Genomic DNA, 16,903 nt, shown 5'->3' with positions numbered 1-16,903 from the left:
GAGAGCTTCCAGTTAGCCCCTACAGCACTGTGTGAACAAGGTGTCTATGGAGGGGAGTTGTGTGTCAGTGATCCTCTGTGCAGTCTTGATGGTGCGCTGCAGGGCCTTCCTTTTCCTTCACTGTAGTGTTGCCATACTACAGTGTTACCTCTGGTAAGGACACTCTCCACCAGACCTCTGTGGGCCTGTACAAGAGGCTGATGACTCAGGCCAGCTTTCTTCAGGGCCCAGATGAAGTAAAGCCATTGCTGAGCCTTCTTGATGGTGGCTGTGATGTTTGCTGACCAGCTCAGGTTGTTAGAGATGTGCAGGTCCATGAACCTAAAGCTGTCAACACGGTCCACTACCTTGCCTTTAATCCACAGAGGTTGCAGAGGGGGAGCTTGCTCCTAAAATCTAGGATTAGCTCCCTGGTCTTGACAGTGTCTGGTATTAACAGTACTCTGTGGCCTGGAGAGACAGACATCTATGTGAAATATTGCCAGAATTCTCCTTTAAGCACCGCTGCAGCAGCCATACCCCTGCATCAGCAAAGAACATCCCTCACAAAATCACATTAGATCAGTGGTTCTCAAATGGGGGTACGTGTACCCCTGGGGGTATGTGAAGGCACTCCAGGGGGTACGTGAGATTTTAAAATATACATATATTTAAAAAGTAGAATCCATGCAAAAACACTTTAAAAACAATTATTTAATAAATATTTCAGGAAAATATAAGTTCATAAAATGAATTTTATATTTCAGTAGGCTATTCAATTTCATTATCTTAAACCCAGAGTCCCCCCCATACCAGGATGGTTCGACCCAACCTGTCACATGCCACCCGCCATCATCACCTGTCAATCACTGTCAAAACTCAAACGATGGAGTCGTGGTTGAAGCGTAGCGGTAATTCTTGTGCACTGGTTAGGGGGTACTTGGCTGAAAAAAATATTCCACAGGGAGTACATTACTGAAAAAAGGTTGAGAACCACTGCATTAGATCATCCACTCCTGAAAATGGCAGAGAACAGTAACTTTGGATTCAGTACATTTATTTAAATATGTTTATTGGCATAGATCAGCTTGGCATTTAAATTGGACATAGCTTTACAATCGCACATTACAAATTGTGTCATTCAAAACAGTGATATAAAAGGTCTCACTGACACATGCATGGAATTTGACTGAACAGAAGTTAACCAACCCATTTGTTTTTTAGGGCTTTGTTATGATGGTGCGACAAACTCCCAACAAAGCCCAGGGCCCCCTGGTCCTGCTCCAAACTGGCCAGCTCGTGCACCACTGACAGCAGCTTGGCCCAGGTGAACCCAGTAGTGGCCGCAGAGGAAGATGTGATCTGTACCTTCTGTCTGTTAACTGATTTAAAAAATCCTCTGTACACAAATTGTGGGATTGTCCATACACATAGATCTACTAGAGCAAATTGGGGTTAACCAATATGTATTTCTTTCAAAGGGCCAATGCCGATAATTACCATTAGATATTTAGTGGGTTTATCTGTACCATGTCGAAGCTCCTGAGACATCTAGCTCAAGTCACACATAAAAACTAAGGGGAGACTGGTGCCTTGGTGAAAAGCAATGACAATGAAACAAATCAATAATGTACAACAATATTTACATTAAAAAAAAACAAGTAAACCTAGTAACCAATGCTAAATTGAATTAAAAGACGAGCTGGGCAGTTATTTTAAATTTGTGCAAAAATAAGAGTTTGATAGATCAATTCACATGCACATTTACGATTCACATGGGTAAATACACCCATCTCCAACTGTTTTGGAAATGGGGTTTAAAAGTCGTTATGTCTGGTTTCTTTCGTCAGCACAGGATGAGTTTATTCAGTGAGCTCATTCAAGTAGGCGTTTTGAGATCACGCCTATTCAACATGATTGTATTTAAGAGTATGTCTGTTGCAGTATAATAAGACTCCGATTAGTTAACCCATCACCAAACATAGTTTGAGAGAAATTTCATCATCATACATTTGAAAAAATAAAAAAACATGTTATCATCATCAACATAATAATAATAATAATAATAATAATAACAATCATCATCATCATCATCATTACCACCATCAACTTTGTCATCATCATCATCATCATCAGATGGGTAACCTGAGGTCACAGAACGACCAGTAAAATGTTAAATAAAATAAAAATAAAAATAAAAATAAACTGTTATTTACAGGTATTCTCAAGGTGCAGCCATGTCCTAAAACATGTTACAAGACAAAGTGCACAGTAACCACAAACTGATTAGGCAAATAAAAATAAAAAATTGTTTAAAAAACAGTGCCTCAATATAGTAGAAGGAGGTACAAATAGCTGACCATTTTGTCCTCCGTAGCGGACATTCCCTGCACGTTTACTTAAGCTTCATACAAGGTGAGGATACAGCGTGTTTGACTGGATCTGCATGTGGCAGAAAGTCTGTAACTTCACTCCGTGAGCATCGTAGTGAAGGAGGTCATAGATCATATCAGATCACTATGGTACCGCTGCGAGAACTCTTGTCCTGGAAAACAAAGAAAAGTGTCTGTTAGACCAGTGGTTCTCAAACATTTTTTAGTCATTCCCCACTTTGGAGGTGGGGAATTGTCAAGCCTCACCTGACCCCATTAACTTAAAATAACATTAAAATGATAATGTTTAAAAAATGGTTCCACGTTGCATTTCCTGTCTCGGTCCACTGGATCAGATGCTATTTTTACATTTTAATTCATATGTCGGTCTGTTTATGACTCCTATGTTTGTGTGTAGCTACTTTGTTTTGAATCTATGATCTTCCTTGTCAAAAAAAGAAAGGCATTAAAGATAAGATCAAACAAAACAAAATTTCCTTTTGTTTATTGCGCCCCACCTGACATGTCTCTTCCCCACTAGTGGGGCCCGCCCCACACTTTGAGAACCACTGTGTTAGACTGTGTAACTGGTTCTGAACTGTTAACCTAGGCTACATAGAGCTGCATATGTTTATACAGACAAGGCTATGGAGGGTGTTGTGTTGTCACTGATGGCGCACTCATTATTATATTAGATCTTTCTCCATTTTGAATACATAATTCAAACATTCCCAATGTCAATTGGAAAAAGAAAGTGAACGTCAAGCTGAATGGCTTCAACAAAAGCTCATTTAGGTCAGAATATCTGGTGTTACATCAGTAAAACAAGTTTGAGCATGTTGGTTGGAGGTACTTCCTCTACCTCACAAAAAAACACTTAAAAGAACTCAGAAACTTTTTGGGACATTATCTTATTTGCCATCTAACCCAGAGTTAGATAAGAGCACACCTTGCCATCTCTTCTCTGTGCGTGCAATAACCCACTCTGACACCGTTAGCCTAGCTTAGCATAATGGGTTTTATACCAGTTGTCTGATTTTAACCTCTGAAAGCTAAAAGGGAGCTATAGGCTAACTAACAATGTTTCATTGGGGTTATTGCTGCCAAGGTTAAAAATCAGTTAATAATTCCAAGGGTTCACTGAAATTCCCCATCAGTACTGTGAATGCTTTAGTGTTGTGTGTCCAAAACAAGACAATAATGAAAAGTAAATCATGTTTGTCAAGTGACTTAGACAATGATCATATAACATTTCATGACCAACCACATGCAGGAAACCAGTCGATAGACCTCTGAAGTTTATCCATGACATGGACACAAAAGCCGCCATCTTTGCCCATATAAAGAGATCCAGTTACCGTCCGGATCTCCTTATATGGGCAAAGATGACAGCTTTGGGTCCTTTTGTAGTTGAACTTCAGAGGTCTGTTCACATCATTTTTCTTACCACTGCATGTTTTTGTGCGTTTTATTTTCACGTTTCTTACCCCTTACCGAGTAGTGGTCCGGGCGTCTGGGTGGTTTCTGACCCGGCTCGTACTCGTTGTAACTCGGGGGCTTGTCCGAGCGTCCCCCTCGACCTCCTCTCGCGCCTCCTCTCCTGCTATCCTCGTCATTGGCGGAACTCCACGATCCACGTCGTCGCCCAGCAGGCGGCGAATACCGCCTTTCCTGCCTCTGGGGCATGTCGAATAGATTGTCACGGGAACGGGACCTCGGGCGATATCCGGCCCTCTCGTTGGGGTTGCTTCTCCTGCCATGATCGCTCAGCATGTCCTCGTGGCTGTAACTGCGGCTCATGGGGGGGCGCGAACGATCGTCGTAGTCCCAGCGGTTGCCACTGGGTGGCGGTCTGCGGGTCATCGGGCCATCATCCAGGGCAGAGAGCATGCTGGGAGGCCCAGCGGAGAAAGGCACATGTTTAGGCATGTGCTGGGGTGGCGGGGGCATTTGGTGGTGGGGGGCAACAGAGAGCTGGGGCTGTAGCAGGGGACTGGCCACATCCATACCGTGCACCTGGCTCTCCAGGTAATCCAGCACGTGATTGGTGCCGCGGCCGCTCTCTGCAGCCAGGCTGCCGTTTCCATGCATGCTGGGCGGGTGGTGAGGCTGGGGAGTCGGGAGAGGCATGGGGGTCATCGACATCTTTCCAGAGTTAGGGCCTAGCCAACGAAATAGAGCAATCACACCAGGATTTATAAGATTTATGGGATTGTATAAACAATCACATTTGTCACTGTCTAAACAACAACAACAACAAGTATAGTGCATCTCTATTCACCTCTGCCAAGCACTTTAGATCATTTACAGATCCTCTGCCAACTAGACTGTTTTCACCTGTGTTTGTTTGCTTGCTTGCTTGAGACAGCTGATTTACCTGTACACAAACTGGGAGGTATGACTGCCCATGGGTGTACTATCGCTTAACATTACAGGATAAAGCTCTAACCTGCATAAAGCATTGGGTTCATCTGATAGGAGCTATGGGAGCTCATGGGCGCGTAGACAGGCTGACCACCATTCATCCAGGGAGACATGGCCTTCTGTGCCTCCTTCATCATCCGATGCTGCATAACCGCTGCAGAGCAAGCGTGAGAGATAGACAGTTATGTAAAATAATGAGTTTCGTCATTCGGACAAAATGGACAGTGACACAGATGTAGGGCTGAAAGATCAAAAATGTGCACTAATGCAATTAGCAAATCAGAAAAGCTGAAATTAATTGTGCCGCTAGCAACTCTGATTCAATGGTCCATAATGTTTTTTTTTTAATTCACGCCAGCCTTGTATGACAGACAGTCGTGCTCATTAATCAGTGGTATCGCGCTCTGCATGTTAACTAATCAGATGTGGTCAATCTATTCAAAAACTATATTTGAAAGAAATAAGTTTATTTTAATTAGTAACTAGAGCCGTTCATCTGCCGTTGTCATTTTGATTGGTAATGCTTCATCACATGTGTTGCTAGTGTGGCACATAAAGTACTGTACTCATATTATTAGTTATTATTAGATAGGTGTTCATGCTATATGTATACATAAGTAGGTTTGCAGACACCCCCTATTTAATGTAGCCTACTCCAAATGAGTTAAATGACATATGTGGGTAAGCAGGTGATTTACTCGAGTGCCAGATAGATAACAAACTGAAGAACTCCGCTCAAACCCACAGCTTTACATTTTCAGGTGGTCTTTAGTGATGGGGTTTTTGATACTTGAACAACATTTCGGTCACACTTTTGACCGAAACGTTGTGAAATAAAGTTATTTGCATGCGTAATGGATAGTGTGCGGGACTTCTTCAGCAAGTATCACTGGTGACCCTTACCTTTTCCGACGCACCTGTCCCAAAAAAGAAGTGTGCAAAAGCGCTTTTTGAATTGAGTGATCAGGTTTGTACCTTTTTCCGGACAGCAGCACTGCCGAGGGCAACACGGGCAGCGTACGTAACAGCAGCACCGCTGCGGGCAGCACTGGCAACAGCAGACGCACAAGAGGATGATGAGGAGAAAGGCACCAAGGACGATGAAGAGCACAGTCAACCAGTCTGGAACAACAAGGAACATAAGTTCAACCATGCAGGGGGCGATGTGGCACAAGCAGCTGCAGTGTCCATTACCCAGGGGGATCCGGGTTCGAATGCGACCTGTGGTCATTTCCCAATCCCATCCTCTCTCTCTCAAATTCAGGTTATTTTTTTTTTTCAAATTCAAAAAGCTTTATTGGCATGACTGAACATTTGACACTGTATCTTTCTACAGAAGTGTATAATACTTCTACAATATTAGTGTTCCTATAGTACAGTTTTATAGTATGTCCCAACATACTTTAAGATCCCTATAACATCTAGTATTTCTATACTTTTTTGTCCCAAAATACTATAATATTCCAATAGTTCTTTTTTTCTTTAGGGTGGTTTATAATACAGCTACTCACGGTAAACAATGAGTTTGATCTCTTTGTCCGAGTCTCCACTGGTGTCTCCTGCGGCATCGACGGAGCAAAAGTAGACTCCATGGTCCCACCACATTACCTCGTTAATGACCAAATCAGCTTCTGCAGAAATTAAAGAGATGTTTAAACACTCATTTGTTCACCTTACATTTAATTAATTAATTAATTATCTTACAGAGTTAGAGTTTGTATGTTTATGGTTTTGTTAAAATAAAAACAGTTTTTTCCCCATTGTTGAGGTCTGATATTGTTACTGACATTATTAGTATTATCGACTACTTTTTTAAAAACAATTATTTTTAACTAATGTAATGTTCATAGACTAAGTCGCTTTGGACAAAAGCTTATGCAAAACACCATAACCATAACAAATGTAAGGAAATGCAGTAAAAGACAAACCCTCGGGTAAACACATTCCATTAGGTACTGCATGGTAAGGACAATATACAATGCAATGCAATGGGGGTTTTCATAAATAATGAAAAGGGGGTGGGGGGGGTGGTATTTGACATTACTGTATTACTGACATAAAAATTCAAACAGTTTAAAGGTTGTATCAGCGATTGTAGGCTCAAAAAAAGCCCAAACATAAATGATCACATTCATCTAATCTTCCCTAATGATCCGCTATCCGCTAGCTGCCCGCCCCATAAGCAAGCAGTAAAAAACAACGTGTCTCTGTAGGCAGCCTAGGCTCTGAGATCTGCACACAAAAACAATTGCTAACAACAAGTTTTGCCAACCACTCAAAAGGCAAAATAAAGTGTTCCAACCAATAACTGACGAGATGCATGTTCAGGAGAGTTTCAATTGTACGGGAGGGAGGGGGAGGGAGTAGCAGCTAGCTCTCTGTTTTGTTTGAACGTCAACAGAAGTGACGTTACCCCGCCATCGCTGATACAACCTTTAACTGGGCCACAGGTTTCTTATGGCAGGCTATTCTTACAGGGAGGACACACCTTTTGCCACACACGGGTAACACAAGGCGATTCAACAGTCAGTCGGCATCATAGTTTGGGAATTAGTTATTTTCTTGAAAATACAATTTATGAATTGGTTACAGAGAGGACACTTTCCGGGGCATGTTTTCAATGTAGATGGGGAAAAAAAGAGACTTTCCAAAGAAATGGCGCAAACTCCCACTTTCATCACGCACACTCACGCACACACACACACACACACAAGCGCACACACACACACTGCGTGGCCGTGTTCCTACGAGACAAAATCGTAGCTAGATAACTACTGTGCAAAGCATTGTGTGCATAGCTAGTGTAACGGAGGCAGACTGAACTAGCGTGCTAGTTGCCCGTGTAAATCCTCACAGCCCTAACCTTAAGAACGCTTCTAACCGCTGAGTTGGAAGCCTGGCCTTTTAGCTCAGTGGTTAGAGCGTTCGTCTCCCATGCCGGTGTGTGTGTCAAGGTGGCGAGTTCGAGGCCTGTGAGTGGCGAACGAACCGACCTTGTGACACTAGCAATGCAACAACCCCTTGGTCGAGTCACCTACGTGTACACATTGCAGTTTAGGCCGTCGCTCTGTAAAGTACATTGGGAGACATTAATAACATGGAAACGGACTCATGCATAAGAACAATATGGCATAATACTCACTGTTCTGGATGGAGATCTTGCGCTCGCGGTAATCTGAGCCCAGTGTGGCCTCATTGCTACCCCTCTTCTGGACGACTGTGCGGACTGTGCGCTGGCGATCTGGGCAGTCGTTAGATGGATCTTGACCAAGCTGGAGCGCTGACTGGTATGCTACAACAAAAAGAGGGATTCAAGTCAAATGCTGTTTTCAGCACTGATTAATTTGACCTGCAATATCTAAGACCTGCAATAAGCATGATCGTTAGCAACCCAGGTTGTGCCATTCCAAACTCTGGTTGGACCCCTGTTTAGTCCACCTCCAGAGCAAAGCAGGGTCAGAGAATCCAGGTTAATCCTTTCAGCGTTGTTTGAAGTGAAAAAGAGCATAAATGAATGTGGAGAAATGCTGTTTATCCACATAAGATGTTCAAACAGACATGAATTACGTGAGTAATGTCCAGGTTTGCCAAAATACAGTTATGCCTTTTCAAATAATGCGATTGGCTCTTTATGAAACGGGACAGAACTTCCAGTTCTAAATCAACCATGTTTAGTCTTAGACTCCCCATTAATTTCCCCATTAGGCTAGTAGTTTCTCTCCCTCCTTATAAAGTTTCTGACTTTTGGCATTTTGACAAATACAGTTTGGTGTAAAATTTTGTATTTCCCTACTCTAAAATGACAAAGGCATGAAACAAAGAAATAATATCAAAAGGAAAGGTCAGAGGCGAAGAAGCCTGAAGAAGTCCCTGTTAAATCGAAATGATGCCCTTTCTTAGTTTGAGAGCTACTCCGATGTGCGGGCATTATCTTTTGCTTTACCTTCGTATATTTTGTCCTGCACCTGGCCTAAAGATAGCTGGGACATGCACGCAACACTATACCAAACTAAGCATTAACATGTTTTAAAAGTGTGTAAAAAAACTGGGCCAAAGTGCACTAGACTGATGTATCTTCAAAATCTTCAACTTCAAAATACACAAAATGTTCTTGCCCCCAACCCAACAAGGCTCAAGTGAGAACTCCCCCATAGTCCAGAAGGAAACACTGAATAATACATTCAGTACAACATACGTTTTAAACCTTTAAGCATTGTTAAGTGCAGTTGTTACAACTATAGGTTCTACATGAAACCCAGACTGTGAATATTAGGCTAATTGTGACTTTGCAACCGGATAGGACTCTGAACAGTGTTACACATATCCACTGCGGCTTTCTGTTTCAACTCTGATCATTGCTTTAAAGGCCCATTTTTCAAACTTAAAACTGTCAAAATCTGAGTAATACATGAGCTCTTTGATGCATGTAAAGTCTGAATTAAACTGTATTCAAGATTTGCTCTATATATTGAGGAAAATATATGTTTAGAAGCAGGATATACACACACACACACACACACACACACACACATTAGGTGATTTTAGTACGCTTGAAGTAACAGAAGTGGGCTAAATGTGTTGTTTCAGAGTTCCATGTAATATGTAAAACAAGTACAATGTAGCTACAAAGGGAACCTGCATGGCCCACACCATGCCTAAAGCCTGATTTTGGACAGTAAAAGGTACAATGAGGCTTCACCTGTAGAATAGTATTCCAGCACAGGGTCCTGGCAGAAAGACTTGAACCGCCATGTTACCAACACATCCTGTTGACTGGCTGATGTGGAGTAGTCACAACGCAAGATGACCGAGGCAAAGAGAGCTGTGCTTCTGTCTGTCTGTGGTACAATCACCTGGATGGCTGACACTTCTGTGTAAACCAAAGAGACAGAGGGAGACATGAGAGGAGGGGTGAGGGGAAAACAGTGGCTAAACCAGAAGAACAGGAAAGTCAGACAAAGGCAGCAGGAAATTCTTTCATTTCTCAGTTTCACTTGGCCAACTCAACACCATTATGTCTCAACTACAAAGGACGCACTCACTGCAAGCACTTACTTATTCCATCACATAGCCCATTTCAAATTGCAGATTTAAAGTTTTATGTGACTTTTCATTAGTCACTAGTAGCCTAGGCCTAGTTCTCATTAATTGGCTAAATTAGCCTATAATTTAACTTTCTCATCCAAATGTTAGTCTAGATTTCGAGAACAGACCCACAAACATAAACCCAAAACAACTACTTAACACGGATATAAGTTATACAAACCATTTTGTCCGCTAAAGACAAAGGCACTGACCCAAAAACAAACCATGCGCCACTTCGAAAACAATGTTACCGTCAGCCAAAACAAATTCGTCTTGGGACCGATACTGGGGTTAAAAGCATGGGAACAGGACATCTCTATCGTTATCTGTAATTCCTGAACACGACATAACGTTACCGTTGTTTACAATAATTATTTTGCTTCAGTCTCTGTTAAATTAGAGTAGGCCTAGGCTACTTTGACCAATATAGTTTGCCCAGACAAGTTAATCTCAAACCTCAACAACAGAGGGACATTTAGCCTACCTGTATGCATGAAGCCCACAAGCAGCAGTGTCAGTAGGCCTATTCGACGAGCCATCGTCTCCGACAAATGTAAAACTGTGTATAGCCTTATGAAGGAAAAACATCCAATAGTCATGAATTGAAATGGTAAAAATAGATAAATAGATAAAGAAACTGCGTAATGACGCCTCTTTGACTTCCCTCCACCGCGACTCGTTCAAATTCTAACTAGTTATCCTGTGTGGTTTTGGTCGCATCTTCGACCACACCCCGAAACAGGTAAGCTGACTGACGTCACCTTGATTTGCAGTTTCAGCGCAGCTTGTCCACTGCGAGAAGGCCTGAGTGTTGGTTATGGTTATGGTAGGCCTATTTGGCAGACGCTTTTGTCAAAACGACTTATAGGCCTAGGCTATACACTAGGCCTATTAGTTAAAATAATAGTTTCAAATGAATAGTTTCAAGTGAAAGCCTAGGCTACATTAAGCATAATAATGTAATAATGCTAATAATAAAGCTAATAATGTTCAACATTATCAATAACAATATCAAATCAACAATGAAAATAATGAATTTCCATATAGGCCAAAAACCATACAACAACATACACACCATAACTCTAAGATAATTAATGAATTAAGTGTAAGGTGAATCAATAAGAGCTATAACAGAGAGCTGGGAGGTACGAGGCCTAGGAGGGTCACCGTGAGCGGAGTGATGACCAAGCGAGGGCATGCTCCTGCAGGTAGGCCTACTCGTAGCCGTAGATGTAGCCTACTGAGACAGAGCCATCCAGGCCACACAGTTATCCAGGTCCAGATCCCAGTAGTAGCCTACCGCAGCTGCCTCTGCCACTCAAAGCACATACAAACATAAATCAAGATGGTATGACAGGTATGCAGCTCTGAAAAGGTGAGTTTTTAGAGATGATTTGAATCTGGACAGATCAGTCTAGTCAGGGATGTGTTTCGGAAAGGAGCTTCAGAGGGGCAGCCATGGATAAGGCTCCGTCACCCCAAGTCCCATGTTTTGCAATTGAACAAAATGTTTGGTCGAAACTATTTGCAACAGGCTTTGAGGTATGAAGCATGTGTTATGAGGTATGTGCGTGGGTGAGTCAGACGTCCTATCCTGTCAGCAAGGATGTGTATACAAAACCTGCTGTATTAAGGCAGTAAGCATAGAGTATCCACCCAAAGTCATTCACAGATAGAAAGTAAAAAGTAAACGTTGAATAGAAAATGGAACACATACAAATTTGCATCGATTCCATCAGGCAATGAAGCAAACAAGGCACTCTGCTCTGCTCACATAACAACAGTGTTCAGTGCTTGTTTATGTTGAATCAAACACTTGTGCAAAGTCTCGTCAGGCCTGATGTATTCAACCGTGACCATTGTGGGCTGAGCTCAATGTCGGGCTCCAATCACATTGAGCCCAGCCCCAATCTGCACACCGCAGCCAGGGCTGTTTAGATCACACACCAATAGTCCTGAGAAAACCCCTCAGGAAACACACGCACACACACACACCACACACACACTCACAAACACATACACACACAAACACACGCGCACACTTAACCACACACATACACACACAAACACACGCGCACACACACACGCACACACATACACACACACACGCACACACACAAGCACGCACACACACACACACACACACACACACACACACACACACACACACACACACACACACACACACAAACAGAATTGCAACTGAAGTGCAAAGCAGCACTTTTGTTTAAGGTATACACTGTGTTTAAGGTATAGTAACAAAAGCTTCAGGTTTTGTTACTTTGGTCTAAGCATGTGTCTATAGTGTTCAAGCAATGGGCAAAAACTGTAAGTTAGTTAGCAAGTTAGCTCTAGGGTAAAAATCAAAGTGTGCCGCCTTCACGTATACCGGAGATCACAATATCCACTTGAAGGCAGAGGACAAAAGTGTGTTCAGGAAAACGTCTGCATTTTACACTTGTTTTGTCCCCGCGAGAGTTATTCCCATAGGAAAAATTGCCAGATACCGGATGTTATTCCCATAGGAAAAATTGCCAGATACCGGATCTCAAAGATGGCAACTTTTTGTAGGCAAACTTCAGAGGTCTAATTGTTCACCCCTATGCAGTTTTGGCAATTTCATTGCTGTTTTCTTGCTTTTTGCTCACAGTTTTCTCTACAGAGCTCCCCCTACAGCTTCAGATTATTTTTACGACACTCCTCAATCGGTCAGTCTGCCGTTTCCTCTTTCCCTGTTCCTATGACAACAGTTTACTCGCTTTCTGCTTCTTGTCTCCGGCTCTGCCATGACGGATGTCTGTTAAACTCCATCACTACCTTGTTCTAGCCGGTGCCTGGCGTGTATGTGTGTAGTGCCGTAAAGCAATTCATTACATCAGGAGACCACAATACTTTCTGACTCTGAGGCCGGTGGCTCACCAGACCAAAGTTGCAAGGCTTTTCCGCTCACAGACACTAGGGGGTAGCGAGATGGCCAACATTCAACCCAGAAAAAGTCATATAACCATTCCAATGACTCCAAAGCTGTTAAGGTAAGTTAAACTAAAAAACTGCATATTCCCATTTAGGCTGTCACTATCTTTTCCAATGATAAAACATAAAAAAGAATGCAACATAGTGGCCCTAACTTCTAGGCCCCACAGAACTGAAATAAACTACAGCAGATAACAGCCAATACAAACAGTAATGTAAGTGATTTAACTCATTACAAATATTAGATATGAACACTCCTGAAAACACAACACTTCTGCTGCTCTGTCTTGTCTTCACCGTGGGATAGTGAGAAACATAATTTTGATCTCTTTGTATGTCTGGGCATGTGAAGAAATTGACAATAAAGCAGACTTTGACTTTGACTTTGATATGACTAGAATGATGAGGAGAGGATGAGTCCATTTCTTTTGGCTGTGGCCCCACTGCTGGATACAGGGAAGGACTGTATTTGGGCTATATCCACTATTCTATTTACATTTTAGAACTCTCCTTCTCTCTCCTTCTCTCTCCTCTCCTCCTCTCTCATCTTCCCTCCTCCTTCCTCCTCTTTTCTTCTCCTCCTCCCTCCTCTTTTCTTTTCTCCTCTCTTCCTCTCCCCCTCTTCTCCTCTCTCTTCTCAAATCACCTTTTTCCTTTCCTCTCCTCCCCTTTTCTCCTCCTCTCTCCCCTTCTCCTCTCCTCCATTTCAGCTCTTTCCTCTCCTCCCCTCTTCTCCTCCTCTCTCCTTCTCCTCTCCTCCATTTCAGCTCTTTCCTCTCCTCTTCTCCTGTTTTGTACTCTCTCTTCCCTCTGGAAAGTCATCACAAGGATGCAGCCTGATTGGCCTGTGGAATCCTTTCCTCTCCTCCTCTTCCCTTCTCCTCTCCTCCCCTCTCCTCTCTCCTCCTATTCTCCTCTCCTGCCTGTGAAATACTGTTTGCATTCCATGCTGCCCTGCACTAGACTGGGTAAACCTAGCCTGATCTGCCGGCGATTTATTTTTTCGTCCCGGAAACTGGAAACCTGTGCATCTTTCTCTGCTGCTTCCGTTACAATTTTGCCGGGACCAATCACAAACTGGCTTATCCACCTGGCGCGCTATTGGTAGGTTTAAAACGATGACAATAGAGAAGCGACCTTTCTCTCACGACTGTCAATCCAATTCCCTTTAACGGTTGTTTTATTGTCTTATTAACCGTCTTTTTTCGGTTATCAAACAAATCGATCGAGTGGGTGGTAATACCATTCACTTTCATGTTTTTTTGCAAAACCTGCAAAAATCACTCGATGCCATTGTTGCTTCTGCAGACCGCTGATAAATGCTATGGAACGTCACCTATTTCGGCCCTTTTCCGTGTATGTGTCACTTAATATTCATTTCTATACAAACCAAGACGGCGGATCTCTAAAGAAACACAAGCCCCCACCCCTTAAGTGTATCTAAATGAGCTATGTACCAAAAATGACATTTTACCGTGACTTGAAGAGCTGTAAACAGTGTTGTAAGGGTGCGTGTACAAATCCGCTTGGAGCTCCAATGGAATTTTGATTTCGCGACGAGAGTTCTCTTTCACCAAGTGAGGCGGAAATAAGGCACCCACCAGCCCAGCACCAAACTCTGAGCACGGTAAACAAAATCAGATTTTTAAGGCAGTAAATCCTCCTGTAAGAACCAAACCAGATTTTGTTCAAATCTACACACCTATGGCTACTGGAAAATGTTACGGTTCATTTATCAAATGTTATTCTGAAGTATTAAAAATCTTGATTGTTTTAGAATTTTTGAACGAAAGGGGTGGAAATTGGTGCTTTTACGATATGCGTGTTGACAAGTTTCCAGCAAGTTGCCTGGAGTTTTTGCGTCGCTCTACAAACGTCACCCAGTTTGTTAGTCAGATTGGTGAATGACTATCCAATTGCAGTCATTTGAACTATGCCCGTTGATCAGGGCTCTTGTGCAGTAGAAAATACATAGCAGACTCCCCAGACCAATGTTCAATCTTAAAAGATTGAGCTTGGTCTGGTGATAGCGAGACTAGCCCTGCGCTGCGGTTACTAGGCTTTGTATCAGCCACAAGGGGGCCTAGTGGGCCGTAAATAGCAGAACCATATACTAGGGCTATTAAAATGAACATGTTAATCGCCGCAATACATTTTAAAATACATAACGCGTTACAAAATATTAACACAATTAACGCATTGAGACTACCTTTTACCATTGTGTTTACCTTGTTTACCTACATTTCCTTTGCGGAGGGCTGATGTCATGTATCAGGAGTTCAGCATACGCAAGCTAGCTTTAATTCTCCGGAAGGGTGCGAGGATTGCTGACTGCAAAGATGCCTCAAGGTGGCTGCCTCAACCGGCTCCGACCTGAACCTCATGGAGGTGTCCACCGCGGAAGCTTCCCAGCAGCCGCAGGCCAAGGCGGCATGGGCTGAATTGGTGGAGGAGGACAACCCCCTCTCCCCCGACGTCGCCCTTCACAATTACATTTTACTGTGACTCGAAGAGCTGTAAACAGTGTTGTAAAGCTGCATGTACAAATCCGATTGGAGCTCCAGTGGAATTTATGCGACGAGAATTGATGTGCGTGAGAAAGGTTGGAAATAGGCGACCCACCAGGCCAGCACTAAACTCCGAGCGTGGTAAACAAAATCGGATATTTCAGGCAGTAAAGCCCCGGTAAGAACCAAACTAGATTTTGTTTGTACACCTATGGCTACTAAAAAATTTAAGGTTAATTTATCAAATGTTATTTTGAAGTATCAAAAAACATCGTTGTTTTAGATTTTTCGAACAAAAGGGCTGGTAATTGGTGCTTGTACGATATGTAAGTCGCTTTGACTGAAAGTGGCAGCCAAATGAATAAGCAAGCAAAAAAGACGCAGGAGAAGTGATGTTGAAATTCTTTATTGTGTCAAACTGACTCTGGAGTCTTCCTGACCGACTGTAGACTGCAGTGAGCGGTGCAGCTTTGTACTTCAGCCCAAAAAAATCAAAATTAGTGGACATGTTGACTTCTCTTCCCGGCAGCCATGACTCCGCTGCCGCCACTGGTCCCGGTGATCCCGGGTTCAGTGGTAATACGGCGAAAGCAGGACCTGATTTGCAACAGAGAGAAAAATAAACAAGAGGAAAGGAGAGGAGTGTGGGTGAGAAAGAGAGTGAGAGAGAAAACTAGATGTACCGCAGAGCGGCACAAAATATGACCGCCGCCCAGTCCTGCACATTCTCTCGACAAAAATAAATCATCCTGTCAATCGAAATGACATCTCGTACTCCATCCCCTACTATGTGGATGTGTAAATGAGTGTGTGCATAGTGTGTGTTTGCTTCTGTGTATATGTGTGCTTCTGTGTGTGTGTGTGTGTGTGTGAGAGAGAGAGACAAAGAGAGCGCAAGAGTATTTACCAGCGAAGTAAAGTAGAGCACAGAGGGCGATGGTGATGCTGAGCTTCATGGTGCCTTCAGAAGGAACAGCAGTGTTGTGTCAACAGTATGAATACTTAGTCCCCCAGCTGCCCTTAAATAGCCTCCTCATCTCTTACTTTCTGCTCACACCCCTCAGTGGACATCTTGTGTAAGTGTGAGTGTGGGTGTGTGTGTGTGTGTCCTGTCTGTATAGGAGGAACATCAGGGTTTAGCAATGCCTGCACTTTTGCACTTTCAGTGTTTCAAGAATTACACAACACACAACACCACACACACACACACACACACACACACACACACACACACACCACGCTCCTTCAGTGTTGCACCTGCAAGAATCACCTCCATGTGGCATTTTAGTTTTGATGGTTTCATGCTCTCTTGTGCCAGCAATTCACTGCACACCACACACTGGGGTTTCTATCCAATTTTGTCCTCAATTTAAGTGAATCCATATCTTACTTCTAACATTCAGGGTCATAGCCTAGGCCTACATTTACCACTAAAATGATGTCTAACATGACCTGTCACATAGACATTGTCTACTTCTATGGCAATGACTGACATACAAATAAAGTCTATTAAAATAAAGGTCTGATATTAGATCTGATAAGGAAGCATTTTAAATGGGCGAT

The 16,903-nt window shown here is 42.9% G+C and overlaps 1 protein-coding gene and 1 long non-coding RNA gene across 3 annotated transcripts; both read right to left on the bottom strand.

The window, feature by feature from the left end:
* Positions 1 to 1,034: 1,034 nt before the first annotated feature.
* On the bottom strand, positions 1,035 to 10,571 carry ildr1a (immunoglobulin-like domain containing receptor 1a). Of its 2 annotated transcripts, none has more exons than XM_042080361.1 (8): positions 10,345 to 10,571; positions 9,475 to 9,645; positions 7,918 to 8,067; positions 6,287 to 6,406; positions 5,751 to 5,897; positions 4,801 to 4,929; positions 3,839 to 4,513; positions 1,035 to 2,524 (listed from the first exon to the last, which is right to left on the bottom strand). In XM_042080361.1, the coding sequence occupies exons 1-8, from the start codon at positions 10,457 to 10,459 to the stop codon at positions 2,484 to 2,486; spliced, it is 1,548 nt and encodes a 515-aa protein (XP_041936295.1). In that variant the 5' UTR covers positions 10,460 to 10,571; the 3' UTR covers positions 1,035 to 2,483. The 2 variants fall into 2 exon arrangements, with proteins under 2 accessions (XP_041936295.1, XP_041936296.1); XM_042080362.1 differs by having other exon boundaries at positions 3,846 to 4,513.
* A 5,159-nt stretch (positions 10,572 to 15,730) lies between these two features.
* On the bottom strand, positions 15,731 to 16,407 carry LOC121698347. Its single transcript, XR_006026745.1, has 2 exons — positions 16,248 to 16,407; positions 15,731 to 15,937 (listed from the first exon to the last, which is right to left on the bottom strand). It is a non-coding gene; the product is annotated as an uncharacterized LOC121698347 (long non-coding RNA).
* Between the last annotated feature and the right edge of the window lie 496 nt (positions 16,408 to 16,903).

Source organism: Alosa sapidissima, chromosome 23, assembly GCF_018492685.1.
Source record: "Alosa sapidissima isolate fAloSap1 chromosome 23, fAloSap1.pri, whole genome shotgun sequence".
Taxonomy (NCBI): Eukaryota; Metazoa; Chordata; class Actinopteri; order Clupeiformes; family Clupeidae; genus Alosa; species Alosa sapidissima.
The sequence above is the reverse complement of the archived record's forward strand: the minus strand, read 5'-3'. Positions and strand labels throughout refer to the sequence as shown.